The 21072-nt window shown below is 39.4% G+C and overlaps 1 protein-coding gene across 5 annotated transcripts in view; it reads right to left on the bottom strand.

The window, feature by feature from the left end:
- Nucleotides 1–959: 959 nt before the first annotated feature.
- Nucleotides 960–21072, bottom strand: part of VCL (vinculin) — a 113326-nt gene continuing 93213 nt past the window's right edge. For 2 of the 5 annotated variants that reach the window (XM_025212720.1, XM_025212738.1), the window contains 11 exons: nucleotides 19798–19997; nucleotides 18741–18869; nucleotides 17816–17965; nucleotides 16889–16997; nucleotides 14058–14360; nucleotides 13346–13470; nucleotides 12070–12255; nucleotides 8215–8427; nucleotides 5533–5736; nucleotides 4742–4846; nucleotides 960–3516 (listed from right to left, as the gene is read on the bottom strand). In XM_025212720.1, the coding sequence (XP_025068505.1) occupies nucleotides 3370–3516; nucleotides 4742–4846; nucleotides 5533–5736; nucleotides 8215–8427; nucleotides 12070–12255; nucleotides 13346–13470; nucleotides 14058–14360; nucleotides 16889–16997; nucleotides 17816–17965; nucleotides 18741–18869; nucleotides 19798–19997 (1871 nt within the window). In that variant the 3' untranslated portion in view covers nucleotides 960–3369. The remainder of the gene's footprint in view (nucleotides 3517–4741; nucleotides 4847–5532; nucleotides 5737–8214; nucleotides 8428–12069; nucleotides 12256–13345; nucleotides 13471–14057; nucleotides 14361–16888; nucleotides 16998–17815; nucleotides 17966–18740; nucleotides 18870–19797; nucleotides 19998–21072) is intronic. The other 3 variants (XM_025212734.1, XM_006016282.3, XM_006016281.3) reach the window with 2 other exon arrangements.

Raw genomic sequence — 21072 nt, 5'->3', positions numbered from 1 at the left:
TGAACAGTATGGGCCCAATACCACTGGCCACCTCCTACCAAGATGATACTGACCTGTCTGGATTCAACCCCTTAGCCAGTTTCCAACCCACCTGACCATGAGCGCTGCCAGCCCACTATCCCCCAATCTGCCTCATTTCTGGTTAGCTCCTTTCCCCATGCTATGGAGTGCTGTAACCCACACACACTATAAACAAGCTTCATGCTCAGTGGCAAAGGACACATCCTGTCTGGCTTTGGACCATGAACAGGGATGATCAAGAAGATAAGCAGGAGCTCTGTTGTTCAGAAGCAGCCATTAGCTGGAGAGAAGTTACCTTCATGACAATAATCTTTGCCTCAAGCAGAACCCTAGGTCTATGGGAGGAGGGTAACAGCTCCAAGACTACTTCTTGTATGCATTAACCAAGACGACCCTCTCTATCTTAAGTGGAAGAATCAAGAAAATCCCACCTCAAATTTCTATTCCTTTGTGCTGGCTGGTGTAGAATAGTGGAGTGCTGAGCCTCTAAAGAACTTAATTTGCTAGCTGACTAATGGGTACTAAATGTCTTTTCCAAAACTGGACAATCCAGTGCAAACCTAGCAAGGATCCAAGTGCTCTCACTCTGTCTGAGACTTTGTCTAAAGGTACTGATTTGGGAGCTTTTAAATGAAGAGGAGCATATTCCACTGGACTGCTATGACTATGGTTGTTGGTACAAAACAGCTCTTAACCATATCTTGTTTCCATGGTGACACTTAATTTGGAATGTTAAACCATAACTGTGAAGGAGCCTATCATTTCTACAAGACCATGTGTTGCTGTTTATAGTCAGGATGTTTAGAAAATATGTGTGCGCTTTCCTAGGCACATTTGGGTGCATAATTAGACAACTCAGCATCCTTTTGCTACACTGATCTGCTCTTTCAGCAGAAAAAGTTTTTACCAAGCAAATCCCTGTGAATATTCACAACGTATTTGTACAAATGCAGTTTTATTTTGTTTTAACAGAACAAAAGAACAAAGTTGAAAATATTAGAATATACAACACATTTTGGTTTATAAACAAAGTTCTCTAGTGGTAAAACATTTCTAACCAACATTCAAGGTCATTTTCAAATTTTTGCTTCATTGTAGGTCTGAGGACCAATAGTGTTCAAGAAAGCACAGATTGCATAAGGTGTACAGTACCTCAGCTCCTGCAAAATAGTTCCTCTAAGAACATAGATAGCAAACATTCTGAAGAAATATCAAAGGCAAACATTAATCAACTCTTCCCCACACATTCCTTAAAACAAAGAGTGATCTTTGGCATAAACCATTATGTATTTAAAGGCATTAGTAATATTGCATTAATATCAATCAAGCAACTAAACAGTGGTGCTAAAACTCTCACAGAGATGCCTGAATTATAGGGGATTTAAAACAAAATACAGGAAGACTAGTCAGAAGACCCTCAAAGGTGTCTCTTCCCTGTTCAGTGTTGTTTACTATTAAATACAAATGACTACATTACAATAGGGTTAAGAGTCTGATATAAACCAAAGCAAGATACTGGGGTTAAGGCTCTGACTCACTCCACCCTTCTGTTGAAGGTAGTTACTGGAGATATCCAAGAAAGGATCCTAAGTACTGTGTGTTCTGTAATACCCAGACAAAAGGAGTGAAATAAGGATGAACAAGTGCTTTCTCTTGCCAAGGTCATTGAGGCAGCTTATTATAATGTAGCTCAAATATCTGAATTTCCCTTTTAGAAAACAGTACAAAGGAGAGAGAAAAATTGGTAAGGGTACAGTAAATGTAGCAGACAGACGTAAAAGGTGTCTGTTCCTATACCACTTCCTCTCCTTTGGGCTGTTGACTGTATCTAAATCAATGTTCATCAGCAAGGGCACTTGCTTAAAGGTGGATTGAGCATGAGGCATTTGTCCTTCTTTTCCAAATGGAAACTAAGGTGCCATTATGCTGTCAATGCTGGTATGCATAATAAACTTGCAAGTATTCTTTGCAAATACATAATGGCCCTTTCTGACTAACAAATGTTAGTAACTTGTTTTTCCTTTCTTAAATGCCAAAAGAATACAATTAAAGAGCAGCTATCATGATCGTGTTAAAAAAGAAGTCACGTAACATTATGGTAGCATAAAAATAGCTATTTCTTAATATAAGGGAATAAAGACAATTTAACATTTGATTCTATTAGTTACTAGCAGGACTGGGGGATATAGGATTGCAGTCTATAAAATAAGTTGTATGGCCCAGTTTTGAAAAAAAAAAACTTCAAGAGATTTATATGCCAACAGACTGCACGAGACTCGCCCTCCCTTTGCTTAGCCTGAAAAATGCCAGTATGGTGCTAGTCCATCATGGAGTTCAGGGCAGGGAGCAAAGCGTTATGGAAACTGAGCATCATCTTTCCACCTGCCCTCTCTGCCTTGGATGACTAGAATACTCGGATTTCAATGGGGAGGAGCTAGCATACATTTATTTTCTATTCAAGCACTTTGCCCATACAAAGTTGCTTTGAATACAACTGACTGACAGATTCATCTAGCCCAGTGGACTCCACATTTTCAGCTCAATACTCTACCATAGGGGATGGCAAGGAGAAGAGCTCTTTAATTTTTAAGGCCTCTGAAACCGGAAAAGGTTAAGCTATCACCCAAGTGCTACAAACCTCCATTGCCAATCAGTTTAGTATAACAGTTCATATTCCAGCTTGCCTGCTAGTGGCAATGGGAAGTATATGAATACAGCTGGCCTAGGGAATTGTAGCTAGGCAAAAAAGTAGCAGCGTAAGAGATTATTTTAGCAATGGGATTCCTTTCCCCCCACCAGCAAAAAAAGGGATCATTCACGTGAAAACTAACTTGATTACACACCTCTTAAAACTTTTGCATTATGCAAGAACAGCCAGCTAAAAACTTACTGCAAAGCTAATCTGTTTATGTCATTGCTAATTTTTCCACATTCCCTCTCCCCAAAACAGCTAAGTAACACTGTTAGTGTTCCGGACTTCCAATTCAAGTGAAAGTGAGGTCCATGTTTCATACCACCCCATGGAAACTACTGCAATACACAGTGCATAAATGAAGTGTGTTTCTGGGATTATAGAAGCCATGAAGAGATATCTTCAAAAGCAAGTAAAATAAAAAGCTATCACCATTTTGGAAGCAATTGTGAGATGTTGGATACCAAATGCTTTTCAAAGACTTAAAATGCATATTCCTCTTTTTTCCCCTCAAAATGGGACACTGGCACAAGCTAATTTTAAGCTCATGTTTACAGCACTGTTTGCTGGTAAAAATTCTCTGCTGCTTCAAAAAAAAAAAAAAAAAAAAAAAAAAGGCATTTATGTTACAGGATACAATACTTTGTGATGGCTGTTTACTGATACCAGGGAGTCTTTCTAACCCAGCGAAGGGTGAATCCAGCATCTGTTCTAATCTTAATAGATGCTGCTTCTGCTTCTCTCACGGTCTCCTTTACAGATTGCATAAGGTTCTGGGCATTATGAACCAACATTTCAGTAGCCTGTAGAGAAAGGGAAGGAGTTAATTCTTTCAGTTCCTTAAAAAGTGGATGGTAGAGCAGTATTAACATTCAGGCAAGCAACTCCTTATTCAGTAGCATGAAATTACACTCAGGCTAGGAACTCTCAGTAGGAACACTATGCTAGGTCATTCTGGCCTATGAAAGTTTCACGATACCATGTCAAATGTAAAACATCTGTTCCCAGCTTTGCAAGTCCAATCACTCTAAGCATCAAATAAGTCTCTGGCACTTTCCAATTCTTCACAGTCTGCTACTGAAAAATCTAAGAAAAGCTCATGAATGAGAAAAAGCTGATTGATTTGTAGCTCCTGAGAATGTTTTTAGAAAGCCTGCAACTATTCTATAACCTAAATAACAGTTCACAGGATGAAGGTGCTGATTATTAAAAGGGGCGCTCTAACAGTATTTCCAATGATTGGCCAATGAGTTTTTTAAAACTGGTACTACTTAGCCACCAGGGGGCACCAGTGAATAATCTCTCAGACTGGTGGTTCTAAACTTGTTTGGATTCAAGGCAACCCTCAGCTCCTAGCTTTCAATCTTGACAACAGAAAAATAAGAGCACAATTCTTCTGTTGCAGAGAACTCAAGATGACCACAACAGGTCGGAATGGGTTTGACGCAACGGATTCCTATACAAAATCTCTGGGTTTATCTTGTAAGTCAAGGGTCTCCAATTGGGTGGTCCACCCAGCCACTTCTGCTCCCACTGCTCCGATTAAAGCAGCTGGAATCTCTGGGGCAGCCAGAACAGTGGGAGGCACTGGTGAGCTTGCCATTTGTGTGGTAACAACATCAGGGGGCTGGGGTGGGACACTGTCCATGCAGTGGGGGGAAAATTGCCACATCATGGTGGTAGAAGGAAGAAGAGGTAATTGCCAGCATGGAAGTAAGCAGAGGGCTCATGCTTATTGCACAGCATAAGCATGCATCCTGGGGCCCATGTGCAACATGCAGCCCCTGGCCACACTGCCATTGGAGAGCCTTGTTGCAAATCATGAAGGTTTCTGCACACCTAACAGTGATATACTGCACAACCTACTGCACCCTTAAAAGGATCTCATGACACCCCAAGGTTGAGAATCACCGTCAGCATCTCTGCTTACTAATATATCTGATTATCTAACAAAACTGATTATATACAGAACACACCCCAATCCCCTTCACAGGAGTCTACATTACAATCAGTTTTCACTGCTGTTACCTGTTCTGACTCTTCATCACTGATGTTAGTTCTGCCCAGCATGGTAGCTTTGACAGTAGAGAGGATTTTGAGTTGTGTGCTGATGGTTGGGATTCGCTCACAGACCTAAGGGGTAGGGAATACAATGCATCACCTCAGTTTAACCATTGGATATCCCAACGTTGCTGACTACCTCCACCCCTCCAACCTGCTGGTTTTCTACCAATGGACAGAAGTAGACATGCAACCTCTGAGGCTACAGGCCTAATGCCACTAAGGACTTAACTTCTAATGATTGTTTGGCTCATGACAAGCCTGGGCAATTGTTCAAACAATGGGAACACTGAGTGATGTTTCTCATTTGCTCCAAACAGTCCCTCTAGGGTTTGTTCCATCAAGAATAGAGGGTGTGGTTTTTAACTCTAATAACTTTAGCTGTGGCTTACTGTTAGATTATGAAAAAGCCCTAGCATGTTTCATAGTATTGCTCATCTACTGTGACATGACTAGGACACGTACAACACTAGGACATTAAAAACAGTATAGACATGCCTCTGTAGTATGGAATTTTCCTAGTCTCTCTTGGACACTGACACCCTTCTCCTCTTTGTAAATAAAGCCAGATCTTGCAAAAAAGGGCTCACTGCACTGGAGTTGAGGAAAGTGAAACTTTCCAAGCTTTAGCCTTAAAACTGACCCAAGCTGGGAGTGGGAGTTAAGGAAACAGAGCAAACTTTGAACCTGTGGGATGAAAAGAGCAGGATGGAAGAAGGCAAGAGCTTCATGCATATTTCAAGGTTAGATTTGATTACCTGCAAGAGGTTGGTTCTAATACGTTTGTCAGTGCACTGCTTTGCCACCTCCTTGGCCAACCGAGTTACTTCATCTGATGCTTTTGCAATATCTTTCGCACATTGAATAAGGGCACGCTTGGTCCCACTGCCACCTCTCACAAGGCGGGACATCTCTGCCATTAGCAGAGCCATTCTTTTGGCAGCAGCAATGATGTCATTACCCTGCAGAGAACAAACATAATGGTGTTATACAATTGCAGTGTTAATTCAAAAATTGCAGAAAAGTAAACCACACCTGAACTGTCCTCTACATTTACTTCTCTCAAGTGAAGGAAGAACAATTAATGTTTACTCAAAAGAAGAAGAAGAAAAGGAAAGACTTCAGGAAGAGCACTGATGATACATTCAAATTATTTGTGGAATACTTTCTTTGACACTTAGTGAAACAACTTAATGGGAAAAGGAACAGTGACTTGTTAGTTTGTTCACTGAGTAGAAGTGACTATTCTGCTGTCAAGATTTTAAGATGAAGTGTGTTAAGTGTTAAACATTCCTAATTTCCTCTATAAAAGCAGCATTATTAAAAATAGTGCCAAGAAAAGAACATGTGTTAAACTAAACAGCACCAATTAACTGAAGCTTAATAATAAACACTGAACACTTTAATATAAAGATGTTAAATGATATCAGAAACTGAGTCATGAATGTATCAGCTGCACTGCCACTTTATAGTATCTATAGAAGACAGCAGGAAAAGGATTTACAATGTATGCAAGATTTGTCACTTAAGTTCACATTCTCAAGTAGAAGCAATCTTTAAATAATTTTTCTTTTAAATTGCTCTTTGCCAGTTTCATCATAAAAAGCAAAATGTATCTGAATTCTCAGCCAAAAAGCTCCAATAGATTAGTTTTTAATGCTTAAAGAACTTTCCTAAAGACATTCTCTTAAAGTGAGCTTTTTTTTTTTTTAAGAGGAAGGGTTTCTTGTTTGCTTTTTAAATTAGGAACTTATAGTGAAATACTTTTGAAAATTACTTGTAATGGGTGAAAGTAACATGTAAAGCAGAATGCATTTCATCATCTATTCCAAAGATGAAGCCTGGAGTAAGAATTCAGACCAAGTCAATCAGTTGTTAGTATAGTCAGATCCATGTATCTATAAAATGTTAGAGATACGTGAAATACTAAGTGCTATGAATTATTCATGTGTGGTTAAGTGAATGAAGTATTAGCAGTGAGCTGAGGAATAAGAATGCAATTCTCTACATACAATTCTTTCTTCAGCACAAAGGGGGTCATCCTGAGATCAAGAAATTCTGTAGCAAAAAGTACACACTGGGCATGTCGACATGTTCATTAATACATCGTAATTATGGCACATTATTTAGTACCTGTAATGACAGATACTAACAATGCACCACGATCTATGCTACTGTGCATTACTGCAAACTAATGGTCTTTTTGTGATGTTAAAGTGCAGTAGACTAAGTCTGCGCATTAGCACAGGTTTTGCCCACTGAGCTAACTCACAGTAGAATTATTCTACTGTGCTCAAAGCGTCCTGTGTAGAAATGCCCACTGAAAATCTGACTGAGCCAATATCTTTCCTCCTCCTCGTGGGTGTACCTCCAGAGTTTGGTGCTATTTAAAATTAAAGATATCCAAAACATGACACTGAAGGTTACAAAGATGTTGGGCAATATAAAAAGATGTGTTACTTGTTACTATGAACAGTTTCCTAATCCAATGGCCGGCCCAGTTCTAACAAAAACTGAGAGAGAATAGACCGAATACACTTTTTTCAATTCACTTATGCAGAAGAATAAAGCAGCTGGAAACATTTAATAATTACACTTATGAGGCCCCCTAACAAGTTACCCAGCACCAGAATCTGAAAAGGACAAGAGTGGGAATATTTTGTTTTAAAGCTCTTTCCATGGAAAAGAAAAGAAAAAGATCACATATACATACCTAGCCTCAGTTACTGGACCCCAACAAGCTTATATCTTGCAGCATGCCAGTTCCAAAAAGAAAAGTGACCAGCCCTGCAAACACTTATTTGTGTTTTAATGCAATGACAGAGTATGTGTCAATGTCTGAACCGCAGCTTAGACTTCCACTGGGACCATATAAACATAGTCTGAATTCAGCAACTAATGCATTCAGTGCAGCTTCTTTAAAGAGTTCTCTCATCAAGGCCAGCATTTGCATTACAGCCAAGTGCACGTCAGCGGGCAGTCCTTGATAATGCTGCCATACAAAGCCATTCCTTGTCCGTACATATTTTAGTTGAAGCCACTGATAGAGGCAAAGCAAAATAGAACATGTTAAATGACTTCTTGAATGATGTATATTCAGTTATAATCTGAAGTCATTGAGAAACCAAATCATGGCTTCACAGGTGGTCAGAAAAAAACAATGTAAAAGGTTTTTTACACTGCCAGTCACAGAAAGATAGGCAGAGGCAAAGGGAAAGGAAGCCTTTTTGTATTAAGTGACCCAAATCAAGCTTTAATCTAGCGTTGACAAACAGACCTAACAAACTTGTGAAGCCACTCTCAATCCTTAAAATGAAGTGCAGACAAACTTATTCACTCAGACTCATGGGACCCAGCAAGGAGCAAGAGTGATGCAAATGTGTCAACGTTCCACATGGCTTGGATGCACACAGACCAGTTGCCCGTGGGAAACTGAGTACCTTACTAGACCACTTGGTTGCTTCCCGATGTAGAGACTGAGCAGCGGCCAGAATGGGCTGGTTAACGGGCTGATTGCTTGGTATTAACAGCAGCTCAGGCTCGTAATCATCTTCAATGTCAGAGGGGAGGGTGAATTCAGCATCATCTGCATCATCCTCCTCATCTATATCTACACCAGCCTCAGTGGCTTCATTAACCTCAGTCACATCAGGCTTTGCAGGTGGTAGGGAGGGTGGAGAAACACGGACAGTTAGTATGAGAAGCAGAATTTGGTAAAAGAGCATGAACTGAGCTGGTTTAGTAACCAAACATCCTCTTAGGAAATGACAGGATGACTGAAAGTGAGGAGGAGGAATGGCATTAATCCAAGGATCAGCAGAAAGGGAACAAATGTTTTACCTGTGAATCAACATTACTAAAAAAGTAAGAAGAGAAAAGTTACAATGGCTTAAAAGGTGTGAGCACACACTCTTATGCATTTACTAGGTTTACACAAAGAAACTGAAATTTCAGAACACTTTCCAGATATGAAAATGGTAGCATAAATGGGTTTTAAAAACAACCTATGACACAAAAAGAAGCATGCACTGGAAACAAGGAGCTGGGACTGATGGAGATGGAAGGCTTTGTTGCTCAGGTGGGTACTGGTTCACATAAGGATGACCAAAAGAGATAAGAACAGGGTCAGGTAATACCAATGCTAGAAGCTGTTTTGTTAATTAAGAGCAAATAAATTGCAAGAATGAAAATGGAAGTGTATCAGGATTTGCAGAAAACCAACAAAAAGGGTTATGACAAGGTGAGACTTGTGGTAAATTAAGTTAGGAGGGTTGTAATTATTAGCAGACCAACAAAATTATTAATAAAACAACACAGTTGATAAAATCTTTTTAAAATTAGAAAAAAGGACCATATTGTTTTGCCACAATGTTACATTCATTGCTTCTTTTTTCTTTAAATAAGGATTCAAGCCAAATGAAGTCTAGATTACATGATACAGGGATGAAATAATATCAGCACAGCATAGTATTGTTTGTTTGAAAAGTAAGCATAGCCAAAACGTCCAATACCATTTTATTATACAAACTTACTAATTACATTTCTTAGGCTGTAGGCAAAGACTGGAACAAATCAAATAGGTCTCATCAAGGAAGTATGTATTTTTTGCTGTGCCTTAGAACCATCACTTTTAGGGAAAAAATTCACCAGAAAAAAATAAAAACAACTTTGAAAGGGACAAACTACATCTTGTACATGGCTAATTCAGAGTAAGAAAATAAACAAACAGAAGTCTTAATCTGATGAAGGATATCTTTCATGTATCACACAGTACAAACCCTTCTGAAATTGGGCTTCCTAGTTCTTTCTGCTGAAGCCTAATTGAGTTAAAAACCTAATGCCCCATTAGGAAGTGGTTACAAGTGCAGTGTTGACCTAATGGGGACAAATGGACATTCTAAAAAAAGTGAAAAGTTGCCTAACTTCAGACTCTTACAAAGATGAGTATCAAAACTCCAGGTAAAAAAAAAAAAATAGCTCAGACACATCTCCACATACAGATATAAGCATGTAAACTAAGACACTTCAAAAAATAAGGTGAAAGATTGGCTTGTTACACCAAGGGCTTGCCACCCTTTGGCAAACTTAACAGATTTGGGGGGTAATTGGATCTTTTTTCATAATCTCTCAAGTTGCATACTTGATCCTCAGTGGCTGCCTTGTTTGACCCCTGTTGGAAGGTGACCCCTGTGGCTGCAAAGCCCTTGTTTTTTAATAGCTTCCTTGAAAGCACTACTGAACCCAGAGCAAGAAAAAAAATCCAAAAATAGTAGCTTGGACATGTCCTGGGGGTCGACAGAGCATTGCCATTTCCTGCAGCTGTACTCACAGCTGGGAGAAATGTACATTTTTTAACAATTCCCCAAGGGAATCCTTCCTTTTTTCCCTTTTTGTTTTGGTTTGAGTGACTTTTTGAAGTTATCTAAACACTGTTGTATACCAACAACACCAAGTTTGACTTGTTAATTACAGGACAAGTTGTAAGTTTAGTGAATTTTGAAGCTCTGGTGTTGTGCTCTGGAAGGTAAACATTTTAATAGGTGTTTTACTTGATGTCTAAGTTACATATGCCAAGCAAACTTTTCCAGTACATACCATGTTTTATCAGCTTTAGAATCCAGAGCAACTAAGCACTTTGTTTTTTTGTTTTTAAAGAAAGAGGATGTTGCAAACCACCAACCTTCAAAACTACCGTTCATAATGATTGCCAAGTTAAAAGAGGATGGCTTTTCAGATAAAACGTGCACAGACTTTATTCACTGAAGCAAGTAGAAACTCGATCAGTCCTCTCACTCAAAGAGCTGTCCTACTTTAAAAAGTGTTTCCAAAATAGGTCTGGAAGGTTCAATGTTTGTTACAAGTGTATTTCTTCATTTTGCTGGCAAAGTAGGTTTTGCTAAATCAGTGTTGAAAACTTGTTAGGGCCAGGCCTGCCAGTTACATCTGTGGCCTACTGAAGAATAAGTAGTGGAAGTTTAATTTCCCCCCTGCCCCAAATATAGCAAACAAAGTGCCTCAGCAAACAGTGCCTTCCCCAGAAAAGTTTAACTGCTACAAAATGCCCCAAAGTGGTTTTGTGCTGATCCATATCCTGGAGACAGATGGTTTATGCCAAGAGTTAAACTGATGAGATACCTGCAAGTCATCCCAACTAAAGGGCTGGTTGATTCTACAATTTGCACACAAACTACCTGAAACTGATTTAATATAGTCCCCATTTTCCCCAGCACAGAAAGACTAAAATGTTGATAGTTCTATGTTAACCAGGACTGAAGAACCACAAATACAAGAGCAAGCCTGAATGCAAGTGTAGGTTTACATACAGTGTGGTGCATCACAGCAGCCCTAGACATATAGGAATGACCTTGAGGCAGCTGTTCTAGTGCATGTTTCAGAGATGAAGAGATTCTCATTGCTCCTGTTGATATGATTTAACAGTAAAACCAGTGGAAGAGGCTAATTAGGAATCAAAATCCCAATTTAGTTCAGAGTATATGTCCCCTCACTTCTGAAGCAGCTCTCCTGCATTCTCAGTACAGCAAGCTGCAGATTCTGTAGCAGCTATGTTTTCATATAACGCACACAACTATCATTGCTATAGACCCTTTATTTAATTATATCTCCATTTATTTTCTTTAGCCCCAACACATACCCTTTCAGTGCCTTCTAGAATTTAGTAGTGAAAATGTAGTATCCTATAATAAAAGCCGTCAGTATAAAATGGAAGGTTTTTGCAACTGGGTGAGGAAAACAGAAGGAGTTTCTGGAACCTGACAAGTTATAGAAGGCACTTTTGCTTTGTGGGACAGGCACATTAACTTTGGATATTAAAATGCTCAACAGCAAACTAGTTAATAATACTTCTGTTGAAATACACATCATTAGTCTTCAAAAATCAACACCCAACAAGAACTATAAGCGCTGTGTTTCTTACCACCATTGTTTAGGGATTTGCACACATACTGCTTTGAGGCTTTGTATGGAAATTGCAACACTTCCATAATGGCCAGAAAAATGGAAGTGTAATCTGCAGCACAGTTCTGTGGCAAATATCCATCTGTAGAGTTGTGGCATATATAGAATCTCAACCAACCTCCATGCTCAGGATGTGAAAAAACATGTCAACAGCTGGCTTTGGACATTTAGCCCAACCACTGGCCAGGGACAATTATACAGATTCTTTCAGTCCAAGATCTTTAATTAATTGTGGGTTTCAGAGAAACACCCTTCCTACATTAGTTGGTTAGAGGTAGCAAACAATAGAAACAAGCTTGCATATATGCTTCACTTCTTACCTTGCTGGACCATTTTCGGGCTTCATCATGTAGCTGCCTAGCAGCCATCATCATGGGTTGATTAATCACTTCTCCAGCCTTCTGCTCTGGGAACTCTTCATCCTTCTCTTCTGGAGGAGGTGGTCTGGGTGGGGGAACTTCACCCTCAGGAAGGGGTGGTTTCGGAGGAGCAAGTTCATCAGTTAGCTAAGCATTAAACACAGGAGTATGTTCAGTACATTTGAAACTATATGGTGTCATGTCAACGGACATGTGGAGGAGAATTCATGCCTTCTCCCTGTTTTTATAAAGTTCAGCACTGCAAGGAGATTATTAATAGCATTTTATTCCATTACACACTGAATGCAGGACCACTAATTTTGTGGTGTAGCTAGTCAAATACAACTACTTCATTCAAAAGACAAACAGAGTAGCCAAGTAAATTATTTCAGTTTGGTCAGAATCAATAACACTCTTACATTAAACATTAATACTTGTCCTGGAATTGTGCCAGCTGCTTAGTGGTAAGATAGATGTAGAGTAATAGCAAGGGACCCTACTCTGAAAGGTTGTTGCACAATGTATGCGACCAGAGACATGCACAGATTCAAAGGATTCTTTTTGTGGGGCAGTGAAAGAGAAATGGGCAGAAAAGCCTACATTATTTTCCCATAGGCCACCTTCTGGAATATTATTTTACACTAGATTAGGCTTTAAGTAACTCATGTCAGAGGAGAGAAATAAGAGATTGAAAATGTGAAATAGTGGGTAAAACCAAAAACTTTTTTTTCTTAAGTGAAAACCAAGTGAGATCGTGATATTTCTATTTGAATGGTCAAAAAAGAAAGTACAATTGCTGTGAAAGAACACATGCAGTAAATTACTTGATTTCCTGTTGAAAGTTTGCTCTAATTTAACAAAATTAATTAACATGTCAGCTACATCCTTTTCAAGTTCCAGTTCCAAATGCACTTAAGGGTCTTGGTAATAGCCTATAAAGCTAACACTGGAGTAGAGTTAGAGACCGCCCCTCTCTAATCTGCTTCAAGAAAAATTGTGCTTTTGAGTCTGCTCCAAAGCCCAGCAAAATCCTAAGTGCTTCATTCTTAACCCAACTACATCAAGGTCTAAAAATAGTGCCACCAGAAGTTATTTTAAGTAAAAACTGAAGTCTAGCTACACAGCAGCATTACTGTACTTAATATGAGCCTGATAATTTTCATTGTCACTACATGTAATCAACACTTTGCCAGTACAACTTGAATGTATCATTACTGATAAATTACAGGACACTTACATGAAGCTGCTCAAGGTCTGGTGGAGGAGGGGGGAAATCAGGTTCTTGAGGCTGGAAGGCTTCCCTGACTTTTGCTACAGCTCCCAGAATCCTATATCCAGAATCCAGAAAGCTCTTCTGCAAACCTGAACAGATGATCCAATTATGAATTGTCTGCATAACCCACCTTGCCAACTGAGTGACAGACCACAACTTCAGTATTTTCATTTTGCAAAACACCTGGCTGTTCAGGTAACTTTAAAAATATGTTGCCTAGGGGCATGTAATAATTGCCAGAAATGTATCCAGTGGATTTTAATTTTTAGCATGTTCATTCTGGCTGAGTAGGAATCTACTTTGAGTAGCTCTGGTCACAAAAAACAATACTTTGTCATCCTAAAGAAAATGCTATACATAGTCCTCAGCAGCCACTTATAAATACTCCACCATGACAAAGATCAAGAACAGCTGTGAAGGAGCTTTTATCTAACAGACCAAGTATCAAATTAAGTGGCTGAACCTTGAATTCAGTGAAGGTTTTTTCACTAAATTTAAGCAGCAGGTTCCAGAACTAAGTGGTACAAATCTTGAATCCACCACACAACGATGCAGGACCTGAAAGGATGCATGTTCTGAAATTACGATTGCTCTATCTTTCTCCTAGCCTATACTAGTACTTCAAAAGTATTGAGCAGAAAAAATACTTGAGCTCAACTCTTTTTTTAATGCTTACCCGGGTCAGAAATGTTCCCCGCTACAGCTTTAGCATCCATTACCATTGGCGATATAGTTTTGCTGAGGTCATCAGAGGCTGCCTTAACAGCTTCCCGGAATTTGGGATCCTCCGAATTTTCAACCTCCCGTTTTGCCACCAGTAAGATCCGATTAGCCCTCCGAGCAATGCTGGTGGCACCGGCTACAAGCATCTGAGGTTGGATATTAGCCATTGCAACTTTACATTTATCAAGGTCTTTCTTGATGGCTTCTTCTGATGCATCCAACAGAGACTTGGTATCAATTGCTTCATCCACCAACCCTAAGACAAAAATTAAACATGCTGATGTTTCTCTTTCACGTGTAGAAAAGCAAATGGATATTTAGGGCTCTAGAGATTGTTAATATTTGAATATAGTCTCTCTCCTGGATGGTTAAGTTCCTTTACATACAGATTCTAGATGAAGGTGACTCCAGACCATGAAGTGTGGCAGAGAACATAACATTCAGTAATGCAAAGATAGAGCATTTATCTTCTTTTTTTATAATGACAAATGAGTTTTCTAGCCACTGCCATAGGTCACCCAGAAACAAGGAAAATGAAACATCTAGAACTGCTATTGTGTGAAACTGATTATGTGCACTTGCCACTCAGCCACCCAAATCATTCCCTGTTTATAGACAGTTTGTGTTGGACAAAATACTGCTGCATTTGTGTTTTTGCTGCTGCGTTGGTGTTTCACATCAGCCAATAAGACTATCATAGTTTACTTCCTGTTTCAGTTAATTCAGTGGTCCATTTCCTATCCTTGTTTTATCACTAATCACCACCACCGTGGATTCTACTCACATGAAATGAAGAAACTTCTTGCATTTCCCAAGTTCTGGTATGAGATAGCCACAGCACTTGCCTATTTCTAAAAGTCTCAGACTCAAGAAAATCAGGCCATGCTAGTAAAAATCTGGTAGCAACTGAATATACAGCTTACAACATGGAAGAGAACTGAAATAAACTATTAAGTGTTGGGGGATTTTTGGTATTTTAAACACAACACATTTGAAATATACAAACACAGTGGAAGGAATGCAAGCATCTTAAAAAAAAAAACATTAATCAAGATAAACATGTATCACGAAGAAGTGTGAAGGACAATTCATACCAGGCTAGCCCAAAAACAATATTCAGTCAGGAAAAATATTAGCCCTGTCACTACTTGATAGCAAGCCCTGATCTTTTATGACCTCAAGCTACACCAGTGAAAGAAAAATTCTTTGACTGAAAACTCGTTAGAAAAACTCAAGACCATGGTTTTACAACTCAACTGGACTTTAAAATGCTTTTTTTATGTTATGGCATGAACAAAAGTGACCCTCCTTGATATTTTAGATTTACCAACCTGTGTCTGCCTCACTCAGGGCACTGACAGACGTGGTGGGAAAAAAATCCTCCCCAAAACAGCACTTTACCAGAAGAGGAAACACATTAGTTTGACCAAGCTCCCCAGAATATGTAAAGCTCAGGCACTTCACAGCAGGGCTTTTTGGTGCTTTTATCTAAAATTGATTAATCAACTATCAGACAAAGGCACCAAAAAGCCCAGCTAAAGCGTCCAATCTATAAAGACATTGGGTGAATTGGGAGGGGGGAGGGGGGGGGTTATGTCTGTAAGCAGCCTCAGTGTCATGAAGAAAAGGATATTAAGATTCAGACGCAAGAATTTCATCAGTATATAATGCATTTTTCATTCTCTGGAAATGGACTCAAACACTTCAACAGTTATATCAGAACATATGGCAGGAGATGCTTGAAAGGCAAGAGACAACGGTGTAGTACCAAACTGAACTTTCACTTTGCTTACACACAGATCCAGGGATGTCCACTGTTGTTTTTCTTCACTACACACTCTATGGTTATAGTATATGATCCGCATCAGTTGATACAATACCCAGCTCATGCTATCCTGGATAACTGCTGTAGATTGCAGCTGGAGCAAAGAACTAGCTTAAAACAAAAGGCACATTGCTGCCTGTAAATTTCTTTAGGCTTATTTTACACTTTTGCTAGGCAGTCCACATGTCAACGAATTTCTGATAACAATGGAGCGTTAGCATATGAGAAGAGGGCTGCAAGTCTCCAACTGTGCTTTCAGTTGATTTACTTGAAAACGTGTAGTGCTTCCAGGCTAAGTGCTATTGGGGTGGAAGAGAGAGGGGAAATACACACCAGAGACAACTAAATCTATCACATAAAAGGGCTTTGGTCATGCCCAGTATCAGGAGCTATCGTACTATGGGGGCTGACCAGCAATTGTGTAATGAGATGGTACCTCAGTTTCATCAGATTTATGTTGCAATGACCTCTAATTTGGACTTAGTTTTATGCTCTATTTAATAAGCTGTTGCTTCATTTCCCTCCCCTACCAAGTCTTGCTTGCCTCATCTACAGCATATCAGCAGCAACACATGCATGCACTGTTAAAAGTGGTCAATAGTTACCTACTGCTAATCAACTAGTTACAACAGACTCACCACAAAAGGTCACGCTTCCAATACCAAGTGGAAAGATACTACAATTTGGAAATATATGTAGAAAAAAAAAATGAACCAACATACCTATGTAGTTTTGAACTGTAGAAAACAAGATGTATTAATTTGGCATCTATACAACAAGAAACTTTGCTGAATAGGCTTTTTTCTGTTATGTGTTATGGAGCATAGGCCTGCTCTATTTTATATATAAAAATCTAGTTTTGTAGTTATTACTTTTATGCATATTTTGTAAATCCAAGCATCAGAAAAAATATACTAGGAACTAAGCAGTAAGAAGTATAAAATATTCTGTAACTTTACCTGTCATTTTTTCCACATTATCAATCCATTGATTTTTCATGGTCTCAAAATGTTCATAAGCAGCTTGATTGCCAGGATTTCTTAGCAGAATACGAGCAGCTGATACTACCTGCCAACGTAAGACATCCTTCAATATGTAAAATTTGTTACAAAGGAACAGTTTACATCCAGTTAAAATGTACTTTGTTTTTTACTAGGTGCCCAATTACTCATTTTCAATATTGATCTGACAGTTTTAGTTTTACTGTAAAAACCTTCTGGCTGCATAAAGAACTCTGCACAGCAAAGGAGATTTGAAATGCCCCTGGATACTAGATTATCTGGAATTGCAGTTATTTATGCAGTTGCACATACACCCAAAAACAAATCCATTTTTTTGAGAGCATGCTCATTTGCTTTTGCTGTTCTGAGTAGCAGTATCAAACATAATCTATTCATGCTGCACATATTTACACTTTCATATGACCACCCAAATTAGAAAAATCTTTTTACAGATCATTATTTCTTACCCAAACATTTTAAAGTTCTGCAGGTAAGAATTCTTGACACTGATATTTCCTGGACCATCACGGAAACAACATCACCTTAACACTACCAAAACGTTAAAAGTTTTGCAGGTCACTTTACTAAGAGGGTAAGTCACTGAAATATCTGGCCAAAAGTTAAAGAAAGGAGCATAATCTGTTTCTAACTGTTAGCTTGTCCTATATATTACACATACTTTCCTCCTTTTTACAGATCTATTTTAAAAGTGACTCTTAAACACCTTAAAATATGACACTCTTATTTATAATCCTGTTAGTTAGATCCCAACATAATGCCAATGCAAAAATGCTGTTTTGGTCAACAGGATCACAGAGAAATTCCTCTGGAGTCTTTCTTCATGCGAAGTAATGTTTTAGAATTTCAGGTGTTAAGCAAACAGACCTGAGGTGTAAGTTCTCTCGCTGATTTCACAGTTGCTTGAATGCCTTCCACAGTAGTTTTATTAGCAGTTCCCACAGCAGCTGCTTTTTCTGCTGTAGCTCCAAGTCTAGCAGCATGGTTTTCAAAGTTCGCTGCTCTTTCACCAAATACCTGGAAGTCAGAGGAGAAGAAAAATATTAGCAGCAATGTGCCATCTCAAAAGTATTTTCTGCTCTATTTAGGTCTAACACCATCCTGGTCCCCACAGCATCAACACAAGTAACACATTTTTATCAAACACTGGAGCCAAGATTTTCTGTTCACTAGCTTGGTGCATTAAATCAATTAACATCCTACGGCAACAATGTTTATTTATAATCCCAAGATTAGAGCAGAGTTTTTCCTAATCAGATTATTTAAATTACTAATCTATCCTGTCCTGTTGGCAAGGTGTGTTTTAACATTTTCATGGATGCAAGATATTTGTTACATTATAGCCCAGTAGCACTAGTCAGGAATTCCTGACACTATATATTAAAATATTTTTTGGTTTTGTTTTCTTTATTTTTTTAATCACTGGATGTGGGAAAAATAATTTTGGACCCATGCGCCTAAAAGAAATTAGTCTGACTTCCAAAACTAGGCTTCCAACAAGAAGTGTACAACAATGCATCCAAGGCTGTAGCTGTCATTCTTATAAAGAACAAAATCATCAAAACATGAATATCTCTGCTATAGATATCCTGGTTTCTATTGAATGTTTACTTCCAGTAATCAATCAATTACTTCCATTAATCTAGGAGCAGTTTGCATTAGAATCCTCACAATAGCGATATTGATGAGCATGGATGACAACTAAGGACAAGATCTTCTCTCATGTAAAACTGCATAGTGAAATACCTGAGGCTGCCCACAAGAATGTATTTGTAGTCTCTATAGCACTTACCTCATCTCTATTGGGTGCATCAGGAGGTGCTGTGGCTGCCACTGCCAATAGTTTAATAGGAGTTGTAGTGTCACTGAAGACATCAGAAACTTCCTGAGTCATTGCTTCCTGCATCCTTGTTTTCAGATCCTTTAAAAAATGTTAATATTAGTAATTGCAGGAACTGCACCCTTGCAAAAACAAAGAAAATAGTGCCATATAAAGTGGTTACCACTGAGACATAAGCATGTTCAGTAAATATTTATAAACCACTGTAACATTAAACCTTGGGATATTAGGGCATTTGTACACATGCTTGCGCCGCAGTGTCAGGTGCTTTTAAAAGCCCCCGGCGCTACGGCTTGTACATTTGTATAATCGGTGAACTGTGTGTCAGTACTGAGAAAATGGAGGTGGTGCGCTTTTGAACTAAAACACATTGAAGGTGTTTTAGTTCAAAAGCGCGCTGTCGCCATTTTCTCAGCACTGACATGCATTTTGCCATTATGCATGCAATGCAGTGCTGGGCGTGTCAGCTTGCGTGCAGAGCAGACTCGATTAATTGAGTCTGCTCCGACGTGCTGGATCTCCAGCATGTTGGAGCAGACAAACGTGCGTATAAATGCACTTAGTGATTACAAAACAGCATCAGGAGGCTAAACAATGAATGGCTTAATTAGAGACCTTGTGTTCTTCAAGCAGTCCTTTTTGGGGGGCAGAAAATGAGAATTTGAAAAACATGACCAGTTTTCCCAACACCCTTTTTATGTACAAGACCAAACCTATTATTGATCTGCAATGACAGCAAGAACAGACTCTGAATCAATGTGTCCATCCCACCAAATCAATACCTTCCTAAATGAAATAAAGTCCTTTGAGAAGAGTCATATTAAGCATCTCAAGCAGTGAAGAAACCCATGGTCAGCAAGACACTTCCAGTCTTTTAACTCTGTAGATTTTCCCAAGTTACTTCCTACTTTGTGTACCACCCACATACCTCAGCTAAGAGTACTCCCAACCACGAATATTTTGTGTGCTACATGAAATGGTGATAGTTCCACCTGTAGCAAAGTGTTACCTTCAAGGAGTCCTGGAGTTGGGCAGCAATGGCCCTTGCCTGAGGAGACTCTCCTTCTCCTCTAGCTGCCAGATCAGCAAGCTGGGCAGCCAGCTGTTCTACACGGTCACATCTGGCAAGCAGATCTTGGCGATAGGGTTCCATCATAACATTGGCTAAACGACGACCTTCAGCAACCAGTCCTCGGATTGCAGCCTGGCCTGCAGTATAAGTACTACCTCAGTAATATGCAGAGCCAAAAAGTATAGACAATAACTCAGACATACCGCTAAAGTGGCAATTAAGAACCAAAAAAAAAAAAAGTCTCTTATAACCAGTCTAATTCTTAACTTTCTAGTTACTCAGAACATGGGATGAAGGATCTTTCAAAAGTTTATACAAAGGAATTGCAGTTTAAGCCGTATGAAGAATGTCAAGTCTCTTCAAGGTATTTTTTTTCTTTTGCCCATTAGGCCGTACCATCTTCAGTTAGCAAGGGTTGGCAGAAACAGAGTATTTATTAGCTAATTACATGTTCCTACTGTGCTAATTCACCATGAATTTATCTCACTCTGCAAACAGTGGGTGCATCTACATGTGCAATTAAAGCAGAGCAATAAACTCTGGTGCAGTTTGTGCTGGAATCAGATACTCCCAGTTGCAGCATTTACACATGACCCCAGGACCACGGCACTTTGAGCTGGGGCAAAGCAGACCCAGGCTGGAAGGGGGCCCTAGGAGTCAGCCCCAGGCTCCAGGTGGCAGCGTCAGGCAGCAAAGGGGCTGGCTGCGGCACAAGGATGCTGAAGTGCGGGGCTAGGCAGCAGGTAGCCTCCGCACTTTAGCACCCTCATGCTCCAACCCCCCCTGTCATGATCTATGTGTGTTCCAGTACACGTAAGTACTCTGCTACAAGACAGTACTGTCCCCAACAGTACTATCTTACGGTGGAGTTGGTTAATTTACCACACCCTAAAAGTGGTGCATGTGTAGATGGTGCTGCTTTACTGCGGAGCTAATTAGTCTCCACTGCCATAAAGCTCATTCATAGATGTGCCCAGTTTGGCTAATTTTACAAATTGTGGAGCTCAAAAAGGGGGCATGGGCAAAAGTTCACTTACACTTACGTAAAGGATGGGGACATACGAGAGCATACTTGCTGATCTGCTCTGTTTAATCTATCTTTTTCTAACCTTTAGTAAGTGAAACCCAACAGCAGTATTTTACCCTTGAGTGAAAGTGAAGGAATTACTGTCATTTAACCTTCCTTACTGCAGTTTAGCAGCCAACAGATGA

The sequence above is a fragment of the Alligator sinensis genome, unplaced genomic scaffold (assembly GCF_000455745.1).
Source record: "Alligator sinensis unplaced genomic scaffold, ASM45574v1 scaffold109_1, whole genome shotgun sequence".
Lineage (NCBI taxonomy): Eukaryota > Metazoa > Chordata > Crocodylia > Alligatoridae > Alligator > Alligator sinensis.
Note: the sequence above shows the minus strand (reverse complement) of the source record. Positions and strands in the feature narration are given on the sequence as shown.